This window comes from Geospiza fortis, unplaced genomic scaffold, assembly GCF_000277835.1.
Source record: "Geospiza fortis unplaced genomic scaffold, GeoFor_1.0 scaffold200, whole genome shotgun sequence".
NCBI lineage: Eukaryota > Metazoa > Chordata > Aves > Passeriformes > Thraupidae > Geospiza > Geospiza fortis.
In genome coordinates this window covers 4,112,351-4,136,066 of record NW_005054353.1, presented here as the reverse complement: position 1 = coordinate 4,136,066, position 23,716 = coordinate 4,112,351, and the positions used below count along the sequence as shown (strand labels likewise).

Below are 23,716 nucleotides of genomic sequence, written 5' to 3'. Positions count from 1 at the left end.
AGGCTCCATATCCCAATCTTAGTTTTCATCTTCTGAAATGTGAGGACACCTTTACAAGACAGTGAAGAGTTTTGTCACTTGAGTAGCAGAGCTTGGGGAGGAACTTGAAGATCCACGGATGCATGTAAACCCGACCTGAATTGGGTTTGTGTCAGCTCTAACAGCCAGGTCCCTCTACCAGACTGCAGGGAAAAATTGTGCTGAAATCTCATCCTCAGCCAGCTGAGAATCTGCAGGGCTGTTTTCTATTACTTGGGTGACTTGCATTTAAATCTATCTCACCCTGGGGGTAGAGGACCTTTGGGGCTCCACTCCACAAATTGCTGCAGCTGCTGCTACTGGATAGTGCATCTTCCCTCTCCCCATTACCCTTCCACAAATAAGAGTCTGTCAGGCTGGGTTCTGACCAGGGTTTTCTTGGCATTTCTTGGATTTATCCATTTCTTGGATTTATTTTCTTCACAGAGCAGTGATGCCATGCTAGGTCATGGATAAGCCCTGATCTCTCATGTAGTTGAATCCTGATGACACATAATCAAATGCAAACTCAAAATTCCATGTCATTATTACACAGGGATAATTTCTCAGTACAACACAATTTCAGTTGTACAAAAAAGGCTGTAGCCAGATATAGGATGCAACTATAAAAAACTGCACCAATGAATGCACATATTTCTTTCCGTTACTGGCTCAACACGACCCAGTCCAAAGGCTCAGGGGCATCCATTTCTTGGAGCTCAGACACCTGAATTGTCCATGAGGCTGCATGCTGAATGAGACACAGTTGCTCACTGCTGTTGTTAGAAGGAATTTGTTTGATGTGAACTCTAAAAATAAGGAAATCCCAAACTCAAACTCTTTTTACAGGTTTCCTGTGATAACTGGTAATGTATGATGTTATGACACAATGTACTTTAACTGTGTCATGGTGAGAAGAATTCCTGAGATTCCTGATAATGGCAGCTGGTTATACTTAGGAAAGAAACACATCTTGTTTTCGTTATTCACCACTAACTCTGGGGAGGAAGACAGCATCTTTCATACACTTACAATTGGTTCAAAATTAAATTCCTTGGAATCAAAAACATTGAATAACTTATGTCAGTGTCTGACAAGGTAAAGTAATGTATGAAGGATCCAGTTCTACCTTTAAAGATAATCATCCTTAAACAAAACAAAAATAGTTTGATGGCATACTGATCTCCCAGACACTGTTAGTCTTCTACAGCAAAGAGAAAATGAAAGGATTTTTAAACAGTTTATAACCATAGAGGGAAAAATCCATCTGGGGGGAAAACAAAACTAAACCATCACACAGCAAAAACTTTTATCTCTGACACTGGCATTCCCTCAGCTGGTCCTTCACAACTTTGGATTCAGGAAGTCAGGGATATTATGTGAAATGCAGCAATCCACAAGCAGTAACAAGGTCTTAGGGACATGTGCAGACTTGTCTAAAGGTGTCAAAGAAATTAAATCGCAGGAGTTTAGGCAGCCATGGTCAAGGGAAAAGGGAATTTACAACTTCAGCATGTGTCAAGCTTGCTCATCAAAGTTAATACTTTCTCCAATTACCTTTTCTCCTATAGATCTTCTGCAAGAAATGGTCCCTCCACTCTGGCCTCAAGGATAGTTGCTGAACTTGTGAAAGCCTGTGACAGTCACCCTCACACAGCCTTTCTAAGCATTTAGAGTGCATTTTGTGACCTTGTGATGTGTGGAAGACACATAGAAAATGTGTTTGGGTTCAGCCTGCCTAAAACGTACCTGTGCCTTTAGGGCTGGCTATTGGCTTGTGAAAGTCACAGCAGGGAAATTACATGCAGAAATGTAAGCTAGGCTGATTAAGAGTAAAAACATGAAACCATGAAGTAATAAATTCTAACCTTACTGCAATAAAACATTTGCAAAGTAAACAACACATGAAGTATGAATACCACTGGATGATTTGGACCTAATTTATAATTAACTTCTTGCTGGCAGCACTACCATATAAAATGAGACAACATTTAACACATTCAAGGCAACATCATTGTACACTCTCAAATTAAGAATTATAAAGATAGTTATCCTCAGAATAATTATATCAAAGTTTCACTGGCACTTTGGACAAGTCTGTGATAACACTTCATATTAATACAGCGACCAATTTAAACTAAACATTTGTTTAACATATTGTTGTGCAATATGGATTTAATAGTAGTTTAGATCAGTAATCTTGGTGGTTTTCATTCGTCTGTAACATTTTATTGTCATTTCTCTAAACTAGGTAAGCAGTAAGATGGTAGGACTATGACCAGTATACTATAAGGTCAAGTCTGTTAGAAAAAAAAACAGAAGTCTCTATATTAACGACTTCTTTGAAATGTGCTATAATTTCTAAACATTCCTCAGGAATGCAATTACTTTTCAGTGCCATGAATTTCAATACAACTACTTGCAAATATTTTACTAGAGCAAAAGTGTTCAAGAACCTCAAGAATATTTGCAGTAATAAACTGAGAAGAGGCCTTTGATTGCAAAATACAGCCAATTAACCAGTTGAATAGATTCCCTAGACAGTGGGGAGTATCTACTCCTGGTAGTCTTTAAGAGCAGGTAAAAGAGGATCCATCCAGGACACATGGAGGTGGAGCTGACCCTGCCTTTTAACAGGAATCTCAATCACCTTATGCTTCAGGATTGGCCTTCCACAGTCCCTTGTTTCACTGCACTCCTTCCTTAGCCTGATCCTTTACCTGTATTTAGCTTTCAGCTCATTCTTGAAGCCTCAGCCACCCTTACACTCCAGAAACCACACAGATTGACAGAATGAACTGGTGTAATACTCCTATTCTGCATGTGCATTATTTTCTTTTGCTTGCCTCTTCCTTGTATTTTAGGGAGCATACACCCCCCTGTGTGCCTGCATGAACATGTGTAAATTCTAAGCACAAGGAAGTCTCACTCCTGATTAGCCTTAAAATTACCCCAAAATAAATGTCTGGTGACAAATGTTCCTTAATAAAATTGTATGGGTACATCTCACAATGTCATCTCACAGATGTGACGCAGTGGGCAATAGCTGAGACTGTACAGTACACAGAGGTGACACATTTTTTTCTAAAATAAAAGCATGAGTAAATATCTAATAGCAACACTAACTTACATTATGTCATCAGTTTTGAAGAGGAAATTACTCCATAGATTAATGAGGAATTCTACATGGAAGTCAAAGGTATGATGTACTCTTATAGCATTAATCAAGAGCTAAATATGATCTGACCTACTTCAAACAGTCCAGCCTTTAACAGAGAGAAGATTAAAAAAAGGCAGAGTATGAGAGTCCATATTTATCGCTGATGTAACACCAACAAAGCCAGCAGAATTCCTTGAAGTTCTGAGTGCCTCAGAGCACCACATGGCAAGTGCCACAGGTCATCCTGTAATCTCCAAGGTATGATGGATTGAAAAAGCAATGACATTTTCCATTCCTATTTAGGAAACACTATACTAAGAAATAAGATATCACAGGACTGTATCTCAGAAAAATGTTTATTACCATGCAACAATGGATGTATCAATTCACTAAACAATTTTACAAGTTCGATCATGAACTCACCCTAGGAAGTCCTCTGGAATGAAAAAATCATAAGGTTTCCTAGAAAAACTGATTTTTTCTATATTGTACACAGTAAACATAATTATGCTGTATATAATTCAATTGAAAAAGCAGTGAGAAATTAAATAGGTTATATTTTATTTTCTCAAACCCCTAAAACTTTGAGATCGTTGATCCATCTGATCAAGTCAGAGTTACTGTACTGATCCCCAGACAGAGTGATTCCCTCTTCCTTGGTGCTGACACCAAACATGATAGTGTTCCCAGGCCCCCCATGAAGCTACGTTCTAAAGAGACATTAATAGACAATGACTGGGAAGAGAACACATAAATACCTTTTAAAAAATTAACAAACCTCGATTTCCTTGGACACATGAGCAATAAGAAAAAATCCAGTATATTTTTCTAAGCATTTCTCAGTCATAATTTGCTTCTGGCTTCACACTCCATGACAAGGGCCGCTATTTTGTTGTGATGATGAGGAGTGTCCACTCTGGCCAAAGTTCCTAGCCACTGACAGCCCTTCACATATAGCATTTTCAGTCACTCTCATCAGCATCTCTAAACCAAGTGCTGCATTTCCAAAAGAACAAGACCCTTGCCAACAAACTGGAAATTCAGCAGTCCCAGGGAAGGGGGACTAAAGGACCTGTTACTTTCCCACTATTTCCAGAACAGGTCTGTGTCACACTGTTTACATCATGCATCATTCATCTGCTGTGATGAAATGTAACCCTGTGTTTTAAAAAAAGACTTCTGCAACAGTGAGGATACTCTATCTTTGTGAGAAGCATGTCACATATTTTCCATAGGCATCAACTGCTCCTGCTTCTATTTAAATCTGTGTGGCCCTCTTCAGAGGGCATTATTCACTTCAGGAAGCCCATTCAGAAGGTGCTGAGCAGAAGGAGGGGAGAAGCCAGGATGGCAGCAGACAGCAGCATGGCTCCCGAAGAAAAGCCGAGTGCTGCTCCTGTGAGAAGGGCTGTCCACAAGATCCGGATGGCCAGCCAGGTCTTCAGCTTGGCACGAGGCTGGCAGCAGTGGGCATCTGACCACCATGTAAAGCAAGAGCAAGAGCCCTCTGGATGGGTACCCACTGCAGAAAGCTCATCAGCTCAGCCTGTACAAGAAAGTTCCTTTGAAAAATGGCAAATCCCATCTGTCAAGAGGGACCAAGAAAAAGATGATGAAAAATCCTTAGCAAAGGATTCGGTGACAGTAACAGATGCAGAAAAAAAATCAAGGGAATCAGATGAAGACCTCAAAATATTCAGCATTAAAAGCAAAGAGGTGACCAAAACAGTTGTCAGCAAAGCATATGAACGAGGAGGCGATGTCAGCCTCCTCAGTGAAAGATATGAGAACAACAACAGCAGCTCCGAGATGACCAAACTCAAAGAAGAATCAAATGCTATTGACAAAATTCTTAGCAACAAATTACCTTCAAACATAAGGAGAAAGTGTTCAAATGTGGTATCAGAGATGACCAAGGGCTGGGAGCAGATGGAAGACGAGGACAAAGATGGGGCCAAGGGAGAGCTGCTGCTGAAGTGCCGTGATGACAGCTTGGATGCCCAGGACAGTGGCTATGGGGAAGCAGAGGACAAGCTCGAGCAGGAGGACAGTGACCGGGAGGTGACAGCTGTGAGGATTAAACGCCCTGTCCCATCTCTGTAAGTAAAGCATCTTCATTACATCAACACAAATGGCAGAGGGGCACAGCTTTCCATGAGGAAAATGGTGGGGGGGGGATAGTAGGAAGCGGTCAAAGATAAACTATTATTCTTGATTTACAAGAAGTTAATCATAATTCAGGAGACCTTTCACTTATCACTCTGTGCTTAAGTAGTTACTCAACAACATCGGACTGTGTACCTAATACAAGGTTAGGAAAAAAGTTAGGAAGTTATATTTGGGACATGTTAATTATATTTAATTTTCACACTGGATTTACCAGTTCATCAAATTAACTACTTATTTGTAAATACTTCAGTCTATGTTTCAGAATCACAACTTTTACCTCATCAACAGCCTTTAGCTACTCATTTATTTCAGCAAATGTTGTCTAAATCAGTATATTTGACAATACTTCCAAATACTTATTAATTATTTTGCTTAGTATTAATTGTAAATCATCTCAGGAGCAATTTGAAGAGAATGTCCCAAATTAATGTAGCAGGAATTACTTCCACATACTTCTTACCAAAAGTTGGAAGCTTCTTTGGAAGCTTTCTATGAATTTGGAATTCCTCAATTCAAAGAAAGGAAAATTCCAGATTCTTGGACCCCAAGTTCATACCATATCACAATCACATTTTCAGAAATTAAAAACTGGATCGGCACTGATGATGCAAAACTGATGAAAATGCCACAACAGATTTTGTGACCCCTGTGCAGACAGGCAGGCAGGCTGTATCACGGTCACTATTTTGGTTTTATACCTCACTACTGATGAGCATTATCATGACCATTAGACTGTGACTAACACACTTATGGATTTCAACCATGCAGTACCTTTAAGCACAGCTATCTGAACACACACTCCCAGAACTATTTTAACTATTCAAATGGAATTAGAATGATGCTTTGCTGTACAGCAAAGCAGTCAGCTCCTGTAAGAAGGAAGTGGTTAACAGCCCAAGTGAAAAAAGCTCCCCAGTAACCTAGGGCTTGAAAGTTTCTAGTACCTGCTTTTGGAAAGGTCTGTGTTCACCATCCGTTCACAGAAGTTATGACCTCAAAACAAAGATTCCAAATATACAGTGGAAAAAAGATACATTTGCAGCACTTATCTGTAAACAACTTCAATTAAAACAAATTTTTCCAGTTTCAAATGTTATAGTAGAAACCAACTATCTAGCTTCAGTTAAACCAACTATCTAGTAGACCAACTCTCTAGCTTCTGTTAAACTTTTCTTATATTTTCCTCATATGTATAATTTTAGTGCTGCTACCATGAAAAAAGATTGATTAGCCATATTTACTGTGATCTAAATTATTGAAATAACACCCTCTATGTTACTTACAGCTCTTTCTTCCGCTGAAATCGAACACAGAACTAATTTTCTGCACTTATAGTGCTGCTATCAGGACTGAACTTTTTTAACTATTCATTTTTTAAAATTTATTTTACAGCCTCAGAACATAATATTGCAGCCTGCTACTTTTATGAACCTTTCAATGTGGTTTAATCTTCTTCAAAAGGGTCATAAATACACAGTTGTTAAAGCATATCTCCTATTTTCCTCTCCACATTCTAGGAAAAAAGCATCAGTACAAGTGTTTTGTTTTCCTCACATCAGCACCTTCATTATTTCCAGCTTCACTGCTTACTGGAATAAGGTTGCTTCCTTAGTAGGCAGCCTGTTGACTGGCATAAGAGACTCGTCTGAACTCTTCTGTTCATGATTAGAAGAAAAATGCAACAGAAGGGATATGAAACTCAAAACATTAAAATGGGATTCATACCTTTCCCCTACAGACAGAAACAGGGCAAATATGCTACATGGACTTAATTTGCCTAGAAGGTCAGAATGCATTTAGGATGTCATTCTGGTTAACAGGTTAACTTAGTTGATTGTTGCATGTAAAGCACTTCTTAGAGTGGGTAGAAGTTCAAAACCTTCACTTTGGGTGCACAATCCTTTGTCTAGGTGGAGTAGAAACATGAAAAAAATACTTCTCTGTGTACACAATTCATGTTTTAAACCTGTCATTAAGCTAAACAATGGCAAAAATAGCACTTCAGCAACTAGAAATGGTTAAATAACAAGTTGCATTAAAAAAGTAAGGGTTTTTCAAGCCCATAAGAGGCACAATAAAAGCAAAAGGATAGATAAGATGGTTTTCTCAACCACTGAGAAGATGATTTGGATAAGGAAGGCAATAATAATCTGCTAGAAAGGAAAATTAGTTTCACTAGAAAAAGGAGGGAATACATTCTAGACCATTAAACTAAAGTAAGTAACAATGTCTGCACAACCTCCTGCTGTCTCAGTCCCCCTCTCCTCTCCACTCTTCCTGGGGAACCGAAGTTCTAGGACTTTCTCAGTTGTCATGGTCCCTGGAGAGAAGGGGAAGCAGCTGGCTGTGGCTGAGGAATAAGCCCTCCATAATGATATCTACTCATAAACTCCACTGAGACTGATGGCGTCACTTCTTCAAGGCAATTTTGATTCACTTAGGATTTTTTTCCCCCTGCCTTAACTGATAGCTTCCACATGGAGAGCTAGTGAAGCAATCTGAGCTTCAGCTGGAGTTCAGACTGTGCTGGCACAGCGTTTCTGTGACTTTTGAGATAGCCATAGGCTTCAGGAGACAAATTCCTTTGCATAGCCAAATCCTGTGCCCACAGTTCCTCTGAAAATGAAGGCACAATTCAGGTGAAGGGACAAAGGATCACAGCTCTCCCTTTCTCTGTATGACAATAGCTTATATAGAGCCGCATTTGGGAAACCAAATTGCCTAGATTTACCCCACGAGTGTATTTTAATGCTTCCCTGCCAACACCTACCTGTAAGTCATTTACGCAAAATTACAGGTACAGACATGCTGCCTACTCTCAGGATGCTCTGTAGTCACACCACAGAAGAAAGGTGCACTTGGCAACTCAGCATGCTAAATTCTTCTGATGGTTTTTCACCAAATTGATAGGGAAGAGTATTTTGGAGCTTTTTAAACACAGTTCCTCAATACAGATAAGCCCATCTTAGGGCAACTCCACAGCTAATAAGGTAGTGCAGCTCTCCTAGTTCTTTTTCTATCCCTGGCACTTGGTGTTTGCAATTCTTACCCTAGCACAGCCCTGCCCAGTACTGGCCTCTTTCTGGTGCACTGATCTGAACTAGGGACATCTCTATGACTCCTATTCTCTATTTCAACCACCTTAGTAGAAAACAAAGGAATGTCCAAACAGCAGGGGAACAGAATTTTCTGCAACTTTGCAGCCCTGCGTGCTGTTTGCTAAGTGCATTTTGATTTTGTGGTGTTAATATTCAGCTGACATTACTGGGAAGGCTGCAGAGCAGCCTTTTGGGGAGTAAAAATATTAGAAAACAAATTACTTTGGCACAGTCACAGCACAGCATAGTCCCAACGGAGTTCAGTACATATACATTGACAGGACGCGGACAGCACAACGACTAGCTCAGACTATCTACAGCTCCCCCACAACATGTGAGATTGGCCACAAGAGGATAGAATGTCTGCTTGGAGTCATCCAGAACTATTACACATATAAAAAAAAGAAAAAAAAAATCTCTCAAGGTCTTTCCTTATCCTTTGTCCTTGACACTTTCAGGCTTCTACCCTACACATGGGAATGTGAATTTTGGACTTCAGTATTTGTTCAGAATCATATTCCAAATACAGAAGCATAGACAGAGCTACGACACTCAATTAGGATTTTGTTGTTGCTATAATCATTGACATTTATTACAGAGGACATTTTTCTAGGCACCACCCTCTAGTTTTCAGCCAGGTCATACACCTACAGCAATCACCTTCAGCCAGGTCATACACCTACAGCAATCAGCAATCACCTTCAGCCAGGTCAAGGAATGGGGAACTGCGTGACTGACCAAAGGTACAGAAAGTGCAGGTGATCAGCAACATACTGTTTTGTTCCCTTACAGAATTAAGTCATTCTGGTACAAAGTTAGTGAAAACAGGCTCAGGGCAGGGCTGGAAGGTGGTAGTGTAGACAGGATAAAGCTGTGATCATGGAATTTTGTGTGCAAACTGAATGTGGATGAACAGCCCCATGAGAACTAATTTAGAAGTGGTGAACTCGTGCCACCTGGTGGATTCCAGCTCGCCCCTAACCCAGTTACAGCAGATTTCAATAAACAGCAGAACTGTATCAGGAAAGGAGGAGATGCAAAGCTCAGGTGTGTTTCTGTGTCTTTCAGCGCCAGCCGGCTGAGCGAGGAGGCGCGGAGCAAGGCGCGCAGGAAATGCAGCGCCGTGCACAGCCTCAAGGACAGGTGGCAGGAATGGGCTGACCAGCACATCATAACGCAGAAGCTGAACCCCTTCAGTGAGGAGTTTGACTACGATCTGGCCATGTCCACACGCCTGCACAAAGGGGATGAAGGGTACGGCCGCCCAAAGGAAGGCACCAAAACTGCCGAGAGAGCCAAGCGAGCTGAGGCCCACATCCATCGGGAGATCAGGGACTTGTGCTTCATCATTGAGTCCATGGCCAAGCCGCGGCCTGACGGCAAGATCCAAGTCACTTTTGGGGAACTCTTTGACAGATATGTTCGTATTTCAGATAAGGTTGTTGGGATTCTGATGAGAGCCAGGAAACATGGGCTGGTAGACTTTGAAGGAGAAATGTTATGGCAAGGAAGAGATGACAATGTCATCATTACTTTATTAAAATAAGTTAGGCTATAATCAGAACAACTTTGGAAAACTTTTCTCCTCTTCTCCCTTGCCATTAGCATTTGCACATTTTGAACATAAGGTTCCCCTGTTCACCACATAGAAAAATGTATTTTTTGAAATATGTATTTTATAACTAGCGCATGAAAACCCAAACACCCAAATGGACTTCATTTTTTACCAGAAGTGCTTTCAGGACAATTAAGTTAATTACTCCATAAAAAATAAGGAGAAAAAGCTATATGGAATATAAGCAGCTGATGATAAAAGTCCATAGCAATATAAATAGCTACAGGAATATGAAACATGCCAGATCAGAAGCTGAATGACAAAATAAACTCAGACAAAGGTTTTGATCTGAAAAATGCTCTTGTGCATGCACTTTCTAATTAATTGATTTAAATACAAGTAAAATTACCTTATTTTAATACAGAATCAAAGATACATTTGTTTTCTTTACAAGCACAATATGTAACTATTACTGCAGTATTCTCTTGTTAATACAACTGTTGACACAGCTTTCTCGTACATGTCACATAAAAAATCTTTTTATAAATGGGGTTTTATATATTTATTCTATTTATATAACTAATTTTTTAGATTGTTTCATATGTAAACTTATGGAGGTTGGAATGTAATGAATAAAAATGTTTTGATTAGATAGCTACCTAAAAAATACCTTCTATGTAATGTTGTGCAATGTCTTATCTGATTATCTATGCTGATACTGTTCTTATAAATACAGGGAAAAAGAAATAATATGTAACATATAAAAACTATCCAGGACTTGTACTTTTGTATACAGCAAAAAAGTTACTAACATCATCATCTTCCATTGAAACGTACCTCTGTGAAAAAAGAGAAACAGCATTCGTAACTTTGAGGAAAATGTTGTTCCACATTACACAGAAATACTGACCTAATTTTACAGTATTCGCCATTCCAATGTCACTAAAATAATGTATTTCAGCCCAGGTGATGCTAGAGAGGACTAAGTGCTAATGAACTAATAGTTTTAGGACTTAAAATTGTATTATTCACAAATCTGAGATCCCTGTAAGGTCTCTGCTACTTGCTGGATTAGAGAGATCAGTTTCTCTTCACAAGAAAAGCATTTGTTTCAGAGCAGAGGCCTGGGCAAGTAATGAAAAAGAAGTGGTTTTTTTCCTCCCCTTAATATTCTTTCAAACTGAAAGAACAAATATCTTCTTAGAGAAGTAGAGGTGCATTAACATCTTGTCTCTGATAAAACAAATATTGCTGTCTTATTATGAGTACAGGTACTCCAGTTTGAAGCTCCGCTGTATAAATAAACCAAATAATTTATAACTTAATGATACAAGAACTGACTACTACATCTCTTCTAAATCTATGTAAATCATTAATACTTAGGCATAGTTATATACAGAAGAAAAAATGGTAAGATGGAATCAATGGAGCTTATTTAATGTTTTCCTGAGATCTCTTAGACTATTCAAGTTGACCTACAAAACTGATGTCTTAGTACAATACTTACATACAATAATTTTTACCTGCATATTCTTACCTTATTCTTTACATCTTTATATAATGACTTTTATAACTGTCTAAATTGTCTTGATAAAATTTTGTTGTCAAAGGAATACATGAACTCCTTAATTATTTCTTGGTTTATTTTCCCACACACTAAGAAACAAATACATGCGCATATTCAGTGAAGTAAAATGTCAGTAAGTTGCTTCAAAATATAAGCACACGTATATTCTCCTTTTCATAGGCTGTTAAAATATTTCCTCTGAAGGTTTCTCTGTCCAAAGCACCAGAAAAAGATTTCAGAGTACATGGCAACAGACCTTATACAAAACACCTGTAAAAAAAATACACACTAAAGACATGTGAGTGTTAAGTGAATTAAGCTCATCGGTTGGTAGCTCAGTGCAGGTAATTTAAGCCTCCTATTCAGTCATCCCAGTATTAAAATCCACACAAAATAAACCAAACCTCCAACTTTATCCTATTCTTCCCCTCAAACTATTTTATTTCCAATGAGATGAGAAAACCACAGGACACAACTAGTATTTTTTCTCATACTACCCTCCACTATTTACCTTTGAGTAGGCAGTATCATGCAAAATTTCTGAAAATAATTTACCATTTTTGTCAAAAAGAAATATTAAATGTTGATATAAGTAATGGTGTTTTGAAGCATTTCATGTAGGTTATATGCTTTAGAGCATTTTTTACATTAAGTTGTATGATAAACAAATCTGACCTCACCAAAAAACAAAAACAAAAGTACTCCCTGAATTACCCACCCTAACTCTCCTACTATACTGTGTTACATTCGTGTGAAACTAGCACAACCTCTGCCAAAATTAAATATTTTAAGCAGAGAGATGATAAACGCCAAAACCTGCTTGATTAAAGCAGTCTCTGTTAATTTTTATTTAAGTCCTGCTTTCCTAGTTCTGACTTGCTTTGAAAATAAAACATCTAACCTTTGAGACAATGAGCAACTCTCAGCTACTCTCATGGTAGCTTATAGTTGCACATAATTTCCTAAATACTGTATTCACTCGCAAGATGTTTTACTTGACACAGAGCTCCTGCACTCTCCTGTCTGAAGCTAGCGTTGTTTATGCACATCCTTGGTAGTGAAAAAATTCTATCTTCTTTTGTAGCAACTTAGTTACATTTTTCATATTCTAATACAAAGTTTAAGTGACAGCATGAAACTTGTATCAGAAGAAATAAATTTGACTTTTACACCTTTGTATTTTTCCAAGTCTTACCACAGTGGTTTGAAGTGAGTGGAAGGTTCACTGGACATGTACCCCACCCAGCAGAAATCAGCTCCCTCCTCCAGAGCAATAATTCCTTCTTTACAAATGTTTCTGTACAAGCAAGGTTCAGTAATACAGCTCCTTTTTAAAACAGGGGAAGGCTATTGAAATAAAATGAGCTGTAGTGAAGAGCATACTGTTCGTGGTGATATGTTCAATCATCACTCATCACAGAACAGATACCGGCAGGCCCTCCTCCCACAGCCATTCAGCTGCTATGTACACACTGCACTGCCCCAACATCTCAACCAAAGCCACTGCTGACACCTCAGGACACCTTTAGCACGTGTTATTAGCAGTGCAATTATCACAAGAGAAAACAAACTATGATTACACAGCTTGTAAGGTAAGCAGGACAGCAGAAAGCAGAGCGGAACTGGCATATCTGCAGTGAGACAGCCAGCAGGACTGGCTTGCACATACTACACCAAGTGTACACCATTCCCTCAGCTGGACAATTCCTCTCTCTGAAATGCAAAAAAATATGAGAAAATGCATCCTATACATTCAGTTGTTAAATGAACAGCAAAACCCAGCATTTGTGCTCCTATGTAAACTCGACCTTCTAAATAAACTCCAACTCAAGTTTATTTTTACATATATTTAGATTTATTTGCTATACATCACTGTGAGCTTATAGTACTTGAAATCCATTACAGGATTTTTTTTTGTTGTAATAATCAGTTGTAACTCCACAAAGACAATAATACTGCTGTGGAAGACCAAAGGGAGAAAAGCCATTTCAATTTATTTACAGTTCCTTATTTTGTAAACATTTACTCTACACATTGTACTAAGTTCTAAGAAGGATAAAGAGATATACATAGAGACAGGAAACAAAGCCCTGTTTTTCTATTCATATTGAGCACTAGCATATTATAGATGAAACATCTGCCCTTTCTCGTTACCATAGCAGTAAGCTGTCTTCAAATAAGTTTTTTTTTTAACTTTCCAGAAATGTAAATATTTTCAAATATACAACTACATCTACTAGCCAACCCATTTGGCTTTTATTCCATTTCTAGAATAATTTAAAGTGCTATAAGCAACCCGTCAATCAACACTTTTCTATAATAACAAAACTACTTTAAACATTAATTTACAAGATAATATACAATGTTTGTCTGAAATAGCTGAAATTTCAGCACAAAGTCAGTCACTGTCACACTTAACAGCAATTTTTTTGTTCTTTTTTTGTTTTGTTTGTTGTTTTTTTTTTTTTTTGCAGAACATAGAATAAAAGCTTTGAAACAAACAGTTTTGTTGAGCTGTTATTGCCACAATGGCTTATCAAGTTTTCTACAAAAGTGGACAAGAGCTACTGGAACTGTATTCTAGCCTGTCATTTATTTTTTGAGGTCACATGACAGTAAGTTTGCATATTCCACAAGTCTACTGAATTACGATACTGTTTACCTATGATACATGATGTCATTTTAATCAGAGCTGGTGCTAATTGTAAATTTACAACATAGACCCACTCAAAAACATCACAAATTTTTTTTCTTTGGACAGGAATAAGCTATATTCTTGGAGCTGATGTGCTACACGGCTACAACAGTATAACAGTATATATCTGACACTTTATGTTGAAGAAAGATGCATCTGTTTCTGTACTTTTAATGCCCTACTATAGCTACAAATTGTTCACTGAGTTTTGCTTGCTTTAGCCTTTTAGTTTTTTGGAACTATCATATTCTTACATTCTCTTGCTATTTCATAAGTCTTTGCCACTTAGCTCAGTATTGTCAGTATTTGTCCCAAACCTGCGGATCATTAACAGCATGTGCAAAACACTCTTTAAATACAATCAGCATGCAGCTACAACACATATTAACTGACTTTTTTCTACACATGAACAAGAAACAAGACAAGTGGCACTGTTGACTTTGGATATCTTCTAACTTCACCACGCGTTTACTGGGGTGCATTTAGAAGGAATGCTCAGCTTCTCATCCATTTGTGGCACCACTTGAATAACCCATCATTGGTCTGGACCAATCTCTGCAGTGCTGCTGCCAAATACCCACACGCAGCTTTCTCAGAGGTTCACAGAGGGCAACTTCATTCATAGACATAATTTGAATACAAAAATAATAAGCTATATTCAATGAAGCAGCCCCCTAGCAGGATTGCAGGAAAGGTGTGTGTGGGAAACCTGGGAGGCAACTGTAATATGGATAAGAAAATTTTGCAGGCCACAAGGCTCAAAGTAACTAATGTTAATTTTTAGTCCACAAGGTCAATATTTTGTAAAAGAGTCTATAGCTTAGAAAAAGTATGATAGTATATTACAGATGCAAGAGCATGAAAAAACATCTGCTATTTAAAAATAATAACTAATGGCCACACTGAAAAATTAGAAAAAAAAAACAAAACAGGTAAGTAAAATACATTATATTGCTCCTAGAGATTTTTAAGCTGCACTGATTCATGTCAGGTTTGGGACAATAACCTGTGGAAATAGTGAAATACTTATTCAAAAGCCCATATTTCTATGTCTTGAATAGTGAAGTCTTCTCGCTTAGAAAGTGTGTGATTCCCAAATGTTTTACATGAATGACTTCTTCCATGGTAGAGATCACCATCAAGCCAAAGAGCAAACTCTCCTCTGCAAGACAGACAATGTATTAAAGCAAAAGACTGAGAGAATAAGCATTTGATCCATCAATGCATTTTGCACTCAAAATTTAGAAATGAGAAGGAATTAAAGGATTACTTTTTAACACAAGTACCTCGTGGCTGTTAATAAATTTACGCTACAAGGATTTCAATTTTTTTTTACTATTTATTATTAATTTGGGAATATTCCTCTTGCAGATATTCTGAAATAAGCTAAGTAGAGGTTTTCAGCCTCTTCCATTTTTGTTAAAGAGATGACATAACAGCACTTTCATATCTAAAGAGAATGCTAGTAACAAATAAAAAAAACATGTCTAGAAGCACATGCACCTTCATGGGCAAGAAAAAGCCAGGACATGACAACGATTTCTGGAGACCCTGACATGTTTTGGGGTGGCTCAGCTTCAATTCAGGCCTCTTCTAGTTACACGTAATTTTCACATTTACATCCTTCCACAATCATACTTTGTGTCCATTCTGAATACAGGAAGACATACATGCAAGTCAAGCATGGAAGGCATCTTGCAGGGCTGAAATTTTATGCCACACTAGGGAGAAGACAAATCTCTGGTTTAAGTTTTGTCAGCATTGGAAGCTAAACACCTCACATACTAAAGCTTCCTGGCTGGTAACTGTTGAGTCCTGAGCTACCATACTGAAATAAATTCCAAATTTTCTTTTCAAAGGTGTCCAGACAAATATTTTTAACAGATTCTAACTGTAACTTACCCTCCTCCACCAAAAGCAAGAGAGTCCATGTCTCCTTTAATGAAGAACATGTTGTCTCCTGTCCACTTAAAAACCTAAGGGAAAAAAAAAAACAAAAAAGACCAGCAAGTAAAAATATCTGAACTTTTCATTTTGGCAGAAGGGAAACAAACCATCAGTAAAGACAGACTATGGGTGGGTAGAAGTCAGTTTAATTAGGTTCACACAGAAAATTCAGGAAACAGATAGCTGCAGACAAAAATTCTCTGGCATTTTATGCTAATTAAAATAAGACCATTCCAAACCAGGTCGTTTTTGAGCACCGAAACACCTACACAATGAAAAATACCAAGGAAATATGCTTAGATTAGATTATATGCCCCTAAAAAGGACGTAGTTTATGAATTTTCAGACACGCAGCTGGAAGACTTTAAACAGTAGAAAAACCTTCAGTACAATTAAAGAGTTGAATGTGTTCTTCAGGTTGAATGTGTTCCTCAGCATGCAAACACTACCAATTCACTCTGCACTTAAAGATTCCACAAAAAACTAGCGTGATGACTTTTTTTGGGCCATCTTGTAATATTTTTCAGATTTACAGTTAGGTTTATTTGTTGAGGATTTTAAGATCATGCACTTGGGGTGGTGGTGAGGAAGGGAGCAAAAGCATGAAAAGTCATTACTACTTACCTCAAAATCTGGAGAAAAAGTGAACATAAAGGTCTCCCCAGTGCCATAAAAGCCATCGCTCACTTTAAATGGTTCAGATGCTAGTGCACCAAAAACCTGTAGCAAAAATACATCAGAGCAAGAAAAACTTCAGTGCAACAACATAGAATCCAAGAATGTCTAATGATAATAACTGGTAAATCAGGTTGTAAATAATGTCAATTTGAAATTCACTCTCTGAATTTCACTGCACCACAGTTCTGAGTGCACTGAGAGATGGTCTTTGCACATGTAAACTCAAAAAAGCAGGACAGATGAGACACATTTTCCTTTTTGTTATTTCAAGAATCTGAGTCAACAGACTAGACTTCAGAAATCTGGCTATTAACTTTTCTTTGTCAAACATTTTGTGACCTTAGACTGTACTTAGTGTGTGCAGATAAATGAACTTATATAGAGCATTTTTAGCATAAAAAATCCATACTGAATTCAAATTTAGTTTCATCAATGAATATAACAAAATGGGCTGCTGAAATACATAATCCATATTTAAATAACTACATGCATATTTTCCAGCAATAGGAACTCTTGAAATTATTTCTTAGTCCTCAAACTATTTGAGTCTCTGTATCCTAACTTCTTTTAAGGGCTCTAGTCATTCTTGGAATAACTGCAGTTCTGGTTGCTAAGCTACATTCTGCTAGCTATGACATACCTTACTTCAGATAAATATCCTTAGGCCTGATACTACATGTAGTCAATAAATATAAGTAAAAAAGATAAAAGTAAATGTAAGTTTTCATTCGCAACAGATACTCCTTGAGAGGAATTAACCTTCAGTTAAAGTATCAAACAGAGCTTTGTCAAACCTAAACTACCTCAGTTCAGCCTCTGTACAGGTGTAAACTTAACACTTATACTAGTGTTTATATTGGATCCTCTCAAAGACGTTATCTGTATATCTAGTAAAACACAAAACTAGTCCCTTCTAACCATGTAGAAGACCTTATGTATTTTACCTAAGAGACTCTGAAGCTTTATTTCTAATTATGGAATACATTTAGCTATCAAGAATCTGAGACAGTCTCCCACATAATTCCCTACTCAATGAAGGACTGATTCTGAAGCTATTAGGTTGACTTGGTTTTGTCCAGTTGAGCTTTGAGTACCCTCAGGAATCAGGATTTGACAACCTCTCTGTGCTCTAGATACGTCAAGCTGACTTGAAAGATCACCTCTTTGCTATAAGCAACAATAAAAGAATAAGGCTTTACAGAAAAAGTGCAATTTGCTTCTCAACAGTTACTCTAGTTCTTGAGAAGGGATGTACCTAGGATTTTTCCATGAGATCCAATTTTTGTGGCTAGTTGTTAGGGTGGATAACTAGAATTCCCATGTCCTAGGTTCAATCAGTCTCACAGTTCTGCAGTGCATACAATCTGAAGAATGATTTTTTATTAAACTAGACAGTCCTTGAAGTGGTTAACTGCATTAATCCCATTTCTAGACCACCAATTATTTAGTGACTCATGTTCAGGAATCAGGTACCAATTTCTTTTTAAATGGCTCTCAGGGCTCACTAACAGAAGCACATACCAGTAGACAGACAATCCATAACAATTGTAACAATGCAACTATAGATTTCATGGACACCTTTATTAAAGAACTTCTTAGAATTGACTGGAGCAGGCAATTTAGGTTGCTTTAGATTCCAAATTCCAACTAGGCATTGCTCAACTTTTACACAATTAAAGTTTGTAAAAGTTCAGTGGTTTTGCCTGTTTTTTTTTTGTTGTTTTTTATTTTTGGGTTTTTTTTTTTTTTGAACAGCCATTTACATAAAATTATTAATTGATCTGAAAAAGAAAGCAAGATTGGAAAAGGGTTTTGAATAAAAAATTCAGTGGCGTGAGGCTTAGCAGCCTTTAATGGAACATTATGAAGAGTTATGAAGCACACTTGCTCCTTACTCAACTTATTATCAACATAATGAAAAGCATTCTTCATAAACATGGACACCAAAGAAACATATCTGGGGAACCTGAGGAAGCAGCCCAGGAAAGAAATTTATTCTAGTTCAAAAGAAAAGTGCCTCAACCAAGGATATGAAAATTCCAGCATCCTTCATAAACATGGAAGATACAAAAGGAGCAGAACAACTAATACCAATGAGGACTGAGCAGGTATGCTCAGCAAATGTCAAGAAACTATCTGGTCATAATTCTGTCATTTTTCAAAATGGCTGAATCTCATTTAGGATCTTCTCTGAACTAGAATCTTAGAAAACAGGCAGTGATCTTGAAGTGTAAGGTATGAATAACCACCTGGTCTCCTGAAACACATTTCTGGAGGGCATATACAGCATTTATCTTAGCATACTGCTAGTGAACTACTCCTGGACACATTCTCCTATAAAGTACTTAAGAGGTTTTTTTCAGTCATGGAAAGCAGTTTTAAAGGGCAATCAGCCAGGAAGATACAAGACGTTAAAAATAAATTCACCTCTTTCAAAAAAATCAATAGCTTCACAAATAAAATTAATTACCCAGACTAATTATCAAAGAGTATAGTTAGTTACTATTGTCTGATGTTTCATGATTGTAGACCCTTGCATGAAGAGGAGAAAGACTCTGTGCTTAATTTCCATATGTTTTGAACAGAAAAATAGCGCAAATTAATTTTCTGCTGTCAAATGCAGACATTTTTAATTAATAACATGAGACAGAGCTACTGAAAACACCACTCCCACTACACTGGGGAAGGACTGAGCATGTAAAACTCTTCTGAACCATTCCTTCTGCATATGCTGCTCACCGAACAGACATGGATTTCCCCCACTCTCGTGTGGAGTTCAGTGACTACTTGATCCAGAATTCCAAGGCATGCTTTCATACATATTCCTAGGTATAAGGCTGTAAGCTGAAATTCAGCAAGGTTCGTTTCACAAAAAAAAAAGAAAAAAAAAAAAAAAGACGTATCTATGAAATCCATGTTTTGACAGGCGATGACACGATGACACTTTTTGAACATTCAAGCCAAGATGCTGATACACAGAAAATAACAAAAATTCCTTCAGCAACAGACAATACTACATAGTGGTGTCGAGACAGCCCCACCAGAAAAAGGACATTTTTTTCTGGGACAGATCAGGTACTAGGAAGGTACTAGGAAGCAGGTATGTCTTACTAATTTATCCTGAGAAGCTAATAAGTGAATTAGAGAAGTCATCAAAGTATATTTATGAGACTGATGAGTCTGCTGAGACATCTCAGGCCTATTCAATTGTTTCTGTCTTCAAGATCAAAAGGTAAATGAAGAAAATATTTTTAAAGAACTTCTGGGAAAAAGTTCACTACTAGCAGAGAGTTAGAAGGGATTCTTCTTTTTAAGGGACTCCTGGGGTATGAAACAATGAAAATATCAGGCTGTGACTTGAATAAGAAAAGATACACTTCATTTACTGTTTTCATACCCCCGAATGAGACCATCCTTCCTGAGAATAAAACCTGTGGTTACCAAACTGGGAGAGGTAAGTGAACTGAATGCTAGAGATTTTATAGAGGTTCTGTCAATTTTTTATGACAGCAGTAACATGCTTCCACAAGCAAACACAGAAGTTGCAGAAAAAGAAAGTTTCATACTGCCTGCAGTGTTCACTTGTCACGAGATTATTCAAGAGAGGATGTTTGCTATTCAAATGGTGAGATATGAGCCACTTCCTGAAGTTCATAACCCAGTCAAAAGAAAACAGAGCACAACTACAGAGACTCAAAGAACAAGTTAATAATGTAACAAAGGTAGTGTAGCTCTTGAAAGATGTTAGCTGCAGCCACAGAATATACCAAAAAATGCCAGTCACAGCTAAGAGCATTCCAACTCAACAAGACCTTCCAGCATCAGAAAGTTTTACAGACTGTATTTCTAATACCTTAAGTGCATAAAAAAATTAAATTGATTAATTAGGTATTACTGGACTCTTGCATTACAACAGCTAACTTATATAATTAAAGTATTTCCTAGCCATGTAGTATGTTAGAGGACTGCTTAAGAGTAAAACACATTTCTAAGGAGAAAATTTGCTTGATACACAACATTTTAACTTGCTTGATACACACAATTTTATCTCCCATGATGGATTGAAGCATAAGCTTTTCCTTTATACTTCTCAAATATTTTTCTTGATGGGTCCCCTACTGCCACACAAGTATTTTCCTACCTGTCCATCACTGTCTTTGATAACCAACAGCACAGGTGTGTCTAATCCCATCATTGTCCGATATAAGGTCTTCAAGCTCATGCCATGCTTTGCAGTACTGTAGACAAGAGTCCATGGATAACCAATAGTACGTGGTGGAAGAGACTTTGTGAGCTATTAACAAGAAAATGACAACACTTTATTTAATATATGTTTTATATTTAAGAATGTATTACACGTAAATGAAAGCAGATTACATTCTGCTCAACCATTTTTACATGGCCTTAAAACCTAAGAACTAAACCTGAAGCTTCCCATGTGTATTTTCTACTTTTGGTCACTCAAGCAGGTTTCTTTTCCTGCCTTTACTAGAGACCCGCAGAAGAATGATTCATCAACTAAAGAACATGTGTTTGTTATCCATACAATTATTCTTGCATAACAATATTACATGTCCCACCAATACCTTAGTATTGAGTAAGTAGATCATTCAAGTCAGCAGGTAACAAGCTGAAGGGTAAATGCTGCTTGTTGCCCTGTTCTTCTGCTTTTTAATCCAAAACTTCAATTAACACATTTATAATGAAATCACTTTGGACTGGATAGCAAGAACTGCTGTTTTTTCACTGATGTTTTCAAGAAAGCATGGAAGTAGGGCAAAGACAGAAAAGAGTTGGTCTGAATACATGGTGTATTCAAAGTTAGGACTTGAAAAAAAAGCAGTATTTTAGCTATGAATCGTGCTCTGCTTCAAAACTTAGACACACACATGTCTATGGTGCCGGATGGGATCCATCCCAGGAAACAGACAGAGCTGGCAGATATGCTCACTGAGCCACTTCCCACCGTTTACCAGTATTCCAGGATAACTGGGGATGTCCTGGTTAGCAAATGTATGTCCATTTACAAGAGGGGCTGTAGGAAGGCTCCCAGGAAGTACAGGCCTGTCAGTCTGATCTCAGGGCCTGGGAAGGTCACCTTGAGTGCCATCACAGAGCACATGCAGGAAAACTGGGGGATCAGGCCCAGCCAGGGTGGGTTCATAAGAACTTGGGACTAGGCAAATGTGATTTTCCTCTATGACAAGGTGACCTGCTTGCTGGATGAGGCTGTGAATATTGTCCACCCGAACTTCAGTAAACCCTTTGACAGCACTTCTACAGCACCCTCCTGGAGAAACTGGCTGCTGATGGCTTGGACAACTGCACTGTTTGCTGGGTAAAAACTGGCTGGATGATCAGGCTCTGAGAGTGGTAGTGAATGGAATTCAATCCACATTGTGGTCAGTCACTTGTGGTGTTCCCTAGGGCTCAGTACTGGGGCCAGTCCTGTTTAATGTCTTTACTAATGAACTGGATGAGGGGATGAAGTGCATCCTCAGTGTGTCTGCAGATTGCAGTAAGCTGGGCAAAAGTGTCAATCTGCTGGAGGGTATGTGAGCTCTGCAGAGGGATCTGGACAGGCTGGACTGATGGGCCATGGCCAACAGCACGAGGTTCAATAAGGCTAAGTGCCAGGTCCTGCAAAAGTCCCTCTAACATTACAGGCTGGGAGAAGAGCAGCTGGAAAGAGGAAAAGCACTTAAGGATGCTGCTTGGCAGACAGCTGTGCATGAGACAGAAGGTGACCAAGAATGGAATCATGACTTGCCCCCCTGTACTGAGCACTGGTGAGGCCACACCTTGAGTATTGTGTGCTGTTCTGGGCCCCTCACTAAAAGAAAAACATTGAAATGCTGGTGTGTGTCCAAAGAAGGGCAGTGAAGCTGGTGAAGGGTCTGGAGAGGACTGAGGGAGCTGGGATTGTTAAGGCTGGGGAAAAGGAGGCTCAGAGGGACCTCCATCACTCTCTACAACTACCTGACTGTAACAGTCAGTCTTTTCTCCAAAAACAGGACAGGAGAAAAGATCCTCAAGTTGAGCCACTGTAAGCCTGGATTGGATATTGAGCAAAAGTTCTTCAGTGAAAGGGCTGTCAAGCATTGGAACAGGGTACCCAGGGAAGTGGCTGAGTTACCATCCCTGTCGAAATAGCTAAAGGAGGTGTAAGCCAAGGCACTTAGGGAAAGGGTTTAGTGGTGGACTCAGCAGTGCTGAGGTAACAGCTGGACTCAGTGCTCTTAGCCACCTTTTCTAATATACACAGTTTATTTTCTTCTATTTAATATCACACAAGGTCTTCTTACTGCTGTGTTTTACACCACAGTTATAGCATTTGTGATACATTAATGTGCAAGAATAAAAAATGATATATCTAAGCCCATACCTTTTCAATTTGTTCTGGCTGTAGTAATTCACTTGGATCACTAAGATTTGGCCGGAATGCTTCAGGCTCCAGGTCTGTTTTGATATTTGTTGCCTGTTGTGAATTGATATCTTCTCTTGTTGTTATCTATAAAAAGAATAGCAAGAAAATAAGTGTATGCCATCCTATAAGCAGACAAGATAAAACTTCACAGGTTTAAAATCATGCAGTTATCAATTATGCAAGTCCTTCCAAAGTTTAGAAATCCAACAGATTTGATCTGATAGAGATTTTCAGTGTTTACAATAGCAAACTGGTACACAACTATATAACAATAACTTACATGGACACCTACTGAGAAGAAAGCTAAGGTATTATGCTAGAACAACAAACAGTTCTCATACACAGCTGAAGAGCTTCAAATGCTTTTCAGACTATACCTTCAAAAGTTCTTGCATTTTAATA

At 38.2% G+C, this 23,716-nt stretch overlaps 2 protein-coding genes across 4 annotated transcripts in view; one reads left to right on the top strand and one right to left on the bottom strand.

Annotated features, from left to right (window-relative positions):
* Positions 1 to 4,487: 4,487 nt before the first annotated feature.
* On the top strand, positions 4,488 to 10,514 carry ABRA (actin binding Rho activating protein). The gene is made up of 2 exons (XM_005423477.2): positions 4,488 to 5,277; positions 9,514 to 10,514. Exons 1-2 carry the CDS (start codon positions 4,526 to 4,528, stop codon positions 9,989 to 9,991), a joined length of 1,230 nt encoding a protein of 409 aa, XP_005423534.1. The 5' UTR covers positions 4,488 to 4,525; the 3' UTR covers positions 9,992 to 10,514.
* Positions 10,515 to 13,399: 2,885 nt separating this feature from the next.
* Positions 13,400 to 23,716, bottom strand: part of OXR1 (oxidation resistance 1) — a 227,912-nt gene continuing 217,595 nt past the window's right edge. For all 3 annotated transcript variants that reach the window (XM_031058973.1, XM_031058972.1, XM_031058974.1), the window contains 5 exons: positions 23,273 to 23,398; positions 21,029 to 21,181; positions 16,834 to 16,929; positions 16,165 to 16,238; positions 13,400 to 15,424 (listed from right to left, as the gene is read on the bottom strand). In XM_031058973.1, the coding sequence (XP_030914833.1) occupies positions 15,289 to 15,424; positions 16,165 to 16,238; positions 16,834 to 16,929; positions 21,029 to 21,181; positions 23,273 to 23,398 (585 nt within the window). In that variant the 3' untranslated portion in view covers positions 13,400 to 15,288. The remainder of the gene's footprint in view (positions 15,425 to 16,164; positions 16,239 to 16,833; positions 16,930 to 21,028; positions 21,182 to 23,272; positions 23,399 to 23,716) is intronic.